The sequence below is a fragment of the Sapajus apella genome, unplaced genomic scaffold (genome assembly GCF_009761245.1).
Source record: "Sapajus apella isolate SASKATOON/1434 unplaced genomic scaffold, GSC_monkey_1.0 scaffold148, whole genome shotgun sequence".
Lineage (NCBI taxonomy): Eukaryota > Metazoa > Chordata > Mammalia > Primates > Cebidae > Sapajus > Sapajus apella.
In genome coordinates this window covers 1596437-1604898 of record NW_022437088.1, presented here as the reverse complement: position 1 = coordinate 1604898, position 8462 = coordinate 1596437, and the positions used below count along the sequence as shown (strand labels likewise).

The 8462-nt window shown below is 40.8% G+C and overlaps 1 protein-coding gene across 1 annotated transcript in view; it reads right to left on the bottom strand.

Moving 5' to 3' along the window:
- NUP210L (nucleoporin 210 like) overlaps window positions 1-8462 on the bottom strand; it is a 159425-nt gene that overhangs the window by 35729 nt on the left and 115234 nt on the right. The window contains exons 28-29 of the mRNA XM_032265104.1: window positions 2606-2764; window positions 224-315 (exon numbers count right to left, since the gene is read on the bottom strand). Coding sequence (XP_032120995.1) covers window positions 224-315; window positions 2606-2764 — 251 coding nt within the window. The remainder of the gene's footprint in view (window positions 1-223; window positions 316-2605; window positions 2765-8462) is intronic.

Below are 8462 nucleotides of genomic sequence, written 5' to 3'. Positions count from 1 at the left end.
ATATATATATATATATATATATATATATACAATATTGTGAATGTACTAAATGTCACTGAATTTTACACTTTACAGTAATTTTATATTATGGGAATTTCACCTCATATAAAAAATTATTTATGGGCTAGAAAAGTCTCCTAGAAGGCAAAGGTGTTCTTTCTATGTTTTACTGAAGATAGTTAAACTTAGATCCTGGCACTTCCTTATTTTCCCTTTTCCTTACCTGTTGGTATAGAGTTTGAGCTGAGAATTTATAGGCATCAGAATCTGCTCAGGTTGGCACTCTGGATAGAAAAGTTGGAGTTTTTCAAACACCTATCATGAGAAAATAATGTTTTTCTCATTTTTGGCAAAGACAAATTATGACTTTTACTTACATATGGACTTCAGTATAATCCCAGAGAGATTACATGCAAATAAATGACAACCACAAATCAACGGTCTGCTTAACTTCTAATTAGTCTAAAATCATCCACAATATTCTTCTCCAAAATGAACCAGGCAGTTAAAACATATCTAGGTATTCTAGAAGATATAACCTAATATTAGCCCTGTTTCTGACTCTGAGGGACCGAGCATGTAGCAAAGTTTACACTTACCGCATCTTCTGTATTACTTAGGTGTTAGGTATAAAATTACTTTGAAATTTCTAATTTTAATTCTGGTAAAATGAAATGAAGTTTGGGGAAAAGAACCTATAATATTAAATTAGCATGAAACACCATCCAGGTCTTCCACCTTCTAGTAAAGTGCTCTTTCCTCTACTTCACATTGAATCAGAGAATCAAAGCCAAAATAAAGGAAAAAATTAAAAAAGGAAAAGAAAAAAAAAAGTCCCAAATCAGAGGCAGTGAAACTTACTTGCCCCATACAAGTGATAACTTGGCTTTTGAATTCTAAAAACAACAGGGCCATTTAGCTTTTAGCCCGAGAATATCCGTAGAAACTATTCATACTCTTACACCTTTTCAAAGGTTAGAATTATGTTTTTATTTATTTATTTATTTTTGAGACAGAGTCTCGCTCTGTCACCCAGGCTAGAGTGCAGTGGCACGATCTCGGCTCACTGCAACCTCTGCTTCCGAGGTTCAAGAGATTCTCCTGCCTCAGCCTCCTGAGTAGCTGGGACTACAGGTGCATGCTACCATGCCCAGCTAATTTTTGTATTTTTAGTAGAGACAGGGTTTCACCATGTTGGCCAGGATGGTCTTGATCTCCTGACCTCATGATCCACCCGTGCTGGCCTCCCAAAGTGTTGGGATTACAGACGTGAGCCACTGCACCCGACCAGAATAATGTTTTATCCTAACTGTGGATATATTTAAATGGACTTATATTAGCTGGGCTGGGTGGCTCATGCCTGTAATCCCGGCACTTTGGGAGGCCCAAGTGGGCAGATTACCTGAGGTCAGGAGTTCAAGACCAGCCTGGTCAACATAGTGAAACCCCATCTCTACTAAAAATAAAAAAATTAGCCAGGCATGGTGTTGCGTGTCTGTAATCTCAGGTACTCAGGAGGCTGAGACAGGAGAATCACTTGAACCTGGGAGACGGAGGTTGCAGTGAGCTGAGGTCATGCCACTGCACTCCAGCCTAGCAACAAAGTAAGACTCCGTCTCAAAAATAAATAAATAAATAAATAAAATTTTAAAATGGACTTATAATATCTATGTTAGGTGGGGCAAATCAGAAATGAATCCCTCTCTAGTTACTATGATGTTCATATCCTGTGCTCCCGAAATGGGGAGTTGAAGGCAGCATGTATGCTACAGTTTCTTTTTTTTTTTTTTCCTACCCAGATTGGTCATCTGCAAGTACCAATAGTTTCTAATGTTAATAGTATATAAAAGCAGCTGGGCACGGTGGCTCATGCCTGTAATCCCAGCACTTTGGGAGGCCGAGGCAGGCAGATCACTTGAGATCAGGAGTTTGAGGCCAGCCTGGACAACGTGGCAAAACCCCATCTCTACTAAAAATACAAAAATTGAGCTGGGTGCGGTGGCTCATGCCTGTAATCCCAGCACTTAGGGAGGCTAAGGCAGGTGGATCATGAGGTCAAGAGATTGATATCATCCTGGCCAACATGGTGAATCCCCTCTCTACTAAAAATACAAAAATTAGCTGGTCATGGTGGTGCACGTCTGTAGTCCCAGCTACTTGGAAGGCTGAGGCAGAAGAATTGCTTGAACCCGGGAGGTGGAGGTTGCAGTGAGCTGAAATTGTGCCACTGCACTTCAGCCTGGTGATAGAGTGAGACTCTGTCTCAAAACAACAAAACAAAAATTATCTGGGTGTGGTGGCACATGCCTGTATCCCAGCTACTTGGGAGGCTGAGGCAGGGAGAATTACTTGAACCCTGCAGTGAGCTGAGATCATGCCACTGCACTCCAGCCTGGGTGACAGAGTGAGACTCTGTCTCAAAAACAAAAAACAAAACTATATACAAGCAATCAGCTGGAATGATAAAGATCTAGGAACTACAAATCTGTTCCAGAATTCCTCTAACAATTCTCTGTCTCTATTCAGACTAAGCTCTTCATGGATGGTAAGAGTATATAACTTTCTTGTCCTTGATATACAACAAGATTTAGATTTGGGAGCTTACCAGGATCTGTACTTCATCAGAGAGTTCCAACAAATTCCCCTCAAACTGCCCAGAGGAACTGTTCATGCAGTGAACAGTGACCTTGATACTGGTCCGGCCTGCTGCTTTTGTGTGGACAACTATGGCAAAGTTATGCTCTACTGGGAGCTGTAGAAAAACCTAGACAGTGAAGGGATAGATTAAGAAATATTCATGAATAAACACGGTGCTTCCCTTTTTTTTTTTCCCCGCTTTTTTAATATTCAAAAAGGTTTAAAATAAAGTCAGGGAAGAGTGGGAGGGGGTGAGGGATAAAAGACTACAAATAGAGTGCAGTGTATACTGCTCAAGTGATGGGTGCACCAAAATCTCACAAATCACCACTAAAGAACTTACACATGTAACCAAATACCACCTGTACCGCAATAACTTATGGAAAAATTAAAATTAAAAAGTCCCTCAGGCTGGAGAGAAGTGGTATGATCTCGGCTCACTGCAGCCTTGACCTCCCATGCTCAGGTGATCCTCCCACCTCAGCCTCCCTAGTAGCTGGGACTACAGGGGCAAACCAAAAAATGCAAATAATTTTTGTATTTTTTGTGTACCTGGGGTTTCACCATGTTGCCTAGGCTGGTCTTGAACTCCTGGGCTCAAGCGATCCCCTCCTTAGCCTCCCAAAGTGCTGGGATTACAGTTAATTTTTTATTTTTAATTTTTGTGACTACATAGTAGGTATACATATTTATTGGGTACATGAGATACTTTGATACAGGCATAGATTTAACAACACAGGTTTTTTTTTTCCCCCATTTATTTATTTTATTGCATTTTGGGTTTTGGGATACATGTGAAGAACATGCAAGATTGTTGCATAGGTACACACGTGGCAGTGTGATTTGCTGCCTTCCTCCCCATCACCTACATCTGGCATTTCTCCCCTTGCTATCTCTCCCCAGCTTCCCACCCCCCACCCTCCCTCCCCTATTTCCCCCCAACTGACCCCAGTGTGTAGTGCTCCCCTCCCTGTGTCCATGTGTTCTCATTGTTCAACACCCGCCTATGAGTGAGAACATGCGGTGTTTGATCTTCTGCTCTTCTGTCAGTTTGCTGAGAATGATGGTTTCCAGGTTCATCCATGTCCCTACAAAGGACCCAAACTCATCGTTTTTGATGGCTGCATAATATTCCATGGTGTATATGTGCCACATTTTCCCTATCCAGTCTATCGTCGATGGGCATTTGGGTTGGTTCCAGGTCTTTGCTATTGTAAACAGTGCTGCAATGAACATTCGTGTGCACGTGTCCTTATAGTAGAACGATTTGTAATCCTTTGGATATATACCCAGCAATGGGATTGCTGGGTCAAATGGAATTTCTATTTCTATGTCCTTGAGGAATCTCCACACTGTCTTCCACAATGGTTGAACTAATTTACACTCCCACCAACAGTGTAAAAGTGTTCCTATTTCTCCACATCCTCTCCAGCATCTGTTGTCTCCAGATTTTTTAATGATCGCCATTCTAACTGGCGTGAGATGGTATCTCAATGTAGTTTTGATTTGCATTTCTCTGATGACCAGTGATGATGAGCATTTTTTCATATGTTTGTTGGCCTCACGTATGTCTTCTTTTGTAAAGTGTCTGTTCATATCCTTTGCCCACTTTTGAATGGGCTTGTTAGTTTTTTTCTTGTAAATCTGTTTTAGTTCTTTGTAAATTTTGGATATCAGCCGTTTGTCAGATGGGTAAACTGCAAAAATTTTTTCCCAATCTGTTGGTTGCCGATTCACTCTAATTATTGTTTCTTTTGCTGTGCAGAAGCTGTGGAGTTTGATTAGGTCCCATTTGTCTATTTTGGCTTTTGTTGTCAATGCTTTTGGTGTTTTGGTCATGAAGTCCTTGCCTACACCTACGTCCTGAATGGTATTACCTAGATTTTCTTCTAGGGTTTTTATGGTGTTAGGTCTTATGTTTAAGTCTTTAATCCATCTGGAGTTAATTTTAGTGTAAGGTGTCAGGAAGGGGTCCAGTTTCTGCTTTCTGCACATGGCTAGCCAGCTTTCCCAACACCATTTATTGAACAGGGAATCCTTTCCCCATTGCTTGTTTTTGACTGGTTTGTCAAAGATCAGATGGTTGTAGATATGTTGTGTTGCCTCTGAGACCTCTGTTCTGTTCCATTGGTCTATATCTCTGTTTTGGTACCAGTACCATGCTGTTTTGAATACTGTAGCCTTGTAGTATAGTTTGAAGTCCGGTAGTGTGATGCCCCCCGCTTTGTTCTTTTTGCTTAGAATTGACTTGGCTATGCGGGCTCTCTTTTGGTTCCATATGAAGTTTAAGGTGGTTTTTTCCAGTTCTGCGAAGAAGGTCATTGGCAGCCTGATGGGGATAGCATTGAATCTGTAAATTACTTTGGGCAGTATGGCCATTTTCACGATATTGATTCTTCCTAACCATGAACATGGAATGTTTCTCCATCTGTTTGTGTCCTCTCTTATTTCGTTGAGCAGTGGCTTGTAGTTCTCCTTGAAGAGGTCCTTTACATTCCTTGTTAGTTGTATTCCTAGGTATTTTATTCTCTTTGTGGCAATTGTGAATGGAAGTTTGTTCTTGATTTGGCTCTCTTTAAGTCTGTTATTGGTGTATAGGAATGCATGTGATTTTTGCACATTGATTTTGTATCCTGAGACTTTGCTGAACTTGCTTATCAGTTTCAGGAGGTTTGGGGCTGAGATGATGGGGTCTTCTAGATATACAATCATGTCGTCTGCAAATAGAGACAATTTGACTTCCTCCTTTCCTATTTGAATACCCTTTATTTCTTTTTCTTGCCTGATTGCTCTGGCTAGAACTTCTAATACTATATTGAATAGCAGTGGTGAGAGCAGGCATCCTTGCTTGGTGCCACATTTCAAGGGAAATGCTTCCAGCTTTTGCCCATTCAGTATGATATTGGCTGTTGGTTTGTCATAAATAGCTTTTATTATTTTGAGATATGTTCCATCGATACCTAGCTTATTGAGTGTTTTTAGCATAAAGGGCTGTTGAATTTTGTCAAAGGCCTTCTCTGCATCAATTGAGATAATCATGTGGTTTTTGTCTTTGGTTCTGTTTATGTGGTGAATTACGTTTATAGACTTGCGTATGTTGAACCAGCCTTGCATCCCCGGGATGAAGCCTACTTGATCATGGTGGATAAGCTTTTTGATGTGCTGTTGCAATCGGCTTGTCAGTATTTTATTGAAGATTTTTGCATCTATGTTCATCATGGATATTGGCCTGAAGTTTTCTTTTCTTGTTGAGTCTCTGCCGGGTTTTGGAATCAGGATGATGTTAGTGTCATAAAATGATTTGGGAAGAATTCCCTCTTTTTGTATTGTTTGGAATAGTTTCAGAAGAAATGGTACCAGCTCCTCTTTGTATGTCTGGTAGAATTCAGCTGTGAACCCATCTGGACCTGGGCTTTTTTTGGGTGGTAAGCTCTTAATTGCTGCCTCAACTTCAGACCTTGTTATGGGTCTGTTCAGGGTTTCGGCTTCTTCCTGGTTTAGGCTTGGCAGGAGGCAAGTGTCCAGGAATTTATCCATTTCTTCCAGGTTTATTAGTTTGTGTGCGTAGAGTTGTTTGTAATAATCTCTGATGATGGTTTGAATTTCTGTGGAATCTGTGGTGATATCCCCTTGATCGTTTTTTATTGCATCAATTTGGTTATTCTCTCTTTTCTTTTTTATTAATCTGGCTAGTGGTCTGTCTATTTTGTTGATCTTTTCAAAAAACCAGCTCCTGGATTTATTGATTTTTTGAAGGGTTTTTTGTGTCTCTATCTCCTTCAGTTCTGCTCTGATCTTAGCTATTTCTTGTCTTCTGCTAGACTTTGAGTGTTTTTGATCTTGCTCCTCTAGCTCTTTCAGTTTTGACGATAGGGCGTCAATTTTTGATCTCTCCTTGCTTCTCATGTGGGCACTTATTGCTATATATTTTCCTCTAGAGACTGCTTTAAATGTGTCCCAGAGATTCTGGTATGTTGTGTCTTCATTCTCGTTGGTTTCGAAGAACATCTTTATTTCTGCCTTCATTTCATTGTTTATCCAGTCAACATTCAAGAGCAAGTTGTTCAGTTTCCATGAAGCTGTGCGGTTCTGAGTTAGTTTTTGAATTCTGAGTTCTAACTTGATTGCACTGTGGTCTGAGAGACTGTTTGTTACGATTTCCGTTCTTTTGCATTTGCTGAGGAGTGATTTACTCCCAATTATGTGGTCAATTTTAGAGTAGGTGTGATGTGGTGCTGAGAAGAATGTATATTCTGTGGATTTGGGGTGGAGAGTTCTGTAAATGTCTATTAGGTTTGCTTGGTCCAGGTCTGAGTTCAAGTCCTGGATATCCTTGTTAATTTTCTGTCTGGTTGATCTGTCTAATGTTGACAATGGGGTGTTAAAGTCTCCCACTATTATTGTGTGGGAGTCTAAGTCTCTTTGTAAGTCATTAAGAACTTGCCTTATGTATCTGGGTGCTCCTGTATTGGGTGCGTATATATTTAGGATCGTTAGCTCTTCTTGTTGCATTGATCCTTTTACCATTATGTAATGTCCCTCTTTGTCTCTTATGATCTTTGTTGCTTTAAAGTCTAATTTATCAGAGATGAGAATTGCAACTCCTGCTTTTTTTTGCTCTCCATTTGCTTGGTAAATCTTTTTTTTTTTTTGGACAGGTTCTCATTCTGCTGCCCAGGTTGAAGTACAGTGGCACAGTCATGGCTCATTTCTGCCTCAATCTTTAGGGCTCAAGTCATTATCCTGCCTCAGCCTCTCGAATAGCTGCGACTACAGGCATGTACCACTGCCCCGGCTAAATTTTTTTAAATTTATTATTTATTTATTTATTTATTTTTAAGATGGGGTTTCACCATGATGACCAGGCTGGTCTTGAACTCCTGACCTCAGGTGATCCACCCACCTCGGCCTCCCAAAGTGCTAGGATTACAGGCGTGAGCCACAGTGCCCGGCCTAAATTTATTTTTTGTAGAGACTGGGTCTCACTATGTTGCCTAGGTTGGCCTCAAACTCCTTGGCTCAAGCCATCCTCCCACCTTGGCCTTCCAAAATGCTAGGATTACAGGTGTGAGTTATGGTGCCCAGCCATCTCATTCCTTTTTTATGGCTAAGTTGTACTCCATTGTGCATATGTACCTCATTTTCTTTATCCATTCATCTGTTGGTGGACACTTAGGTTGCTTCTAAATCTTGGCCATTATGAATAGTGCTGCAATAAATATGAGAGTGCAGGTATCTCCTTGATATAGTGATTTCCTTTCTTTTGGGTTTATATCTAGCAGTCGGATTGTTGGGATCATATGGTTATTCCATATTTAGTTTTTTGGAAACCTCTGAACTATTCTCCATAGTGATTGTACTAATTCACATTCCCACCAACAGTTTATGAGAGTTCCCTTTTCTCTACACCCTTGCCAGCATTCATTGCCTGTCTTTCAGATATAAGCCATTTTAACTGGGGTGACATGATATTTCTTTTTTTTTTTTTTTTTTTTTTGAGACAGAGTTTCACTCTTGTTACCCAGGCTGGAGTGCAATGGCGCGATCTCGGCTCACCGCAACCTCCGCCTCCTAGGTTCAGGCAATTCTCCTGCCTCAGCCTCCTCAGTAGCTGGGATTACAGGCACGCGCCACCATGCCCAGCTAATTTTTTGTAAAATTTAGTAGAGACGGGGTTTCACCATGTTGACCAGGATGGTCTTCATCTCTTGACCTCGTGATCCACCTGCCTCGGCCTCCCAAAGTGCTGGGATTACAGGCTTGAGCCACCGCGCCCGGCCTACATGATATTTCATTGTAGTTTGATTTGCATTTCTCTGATGATC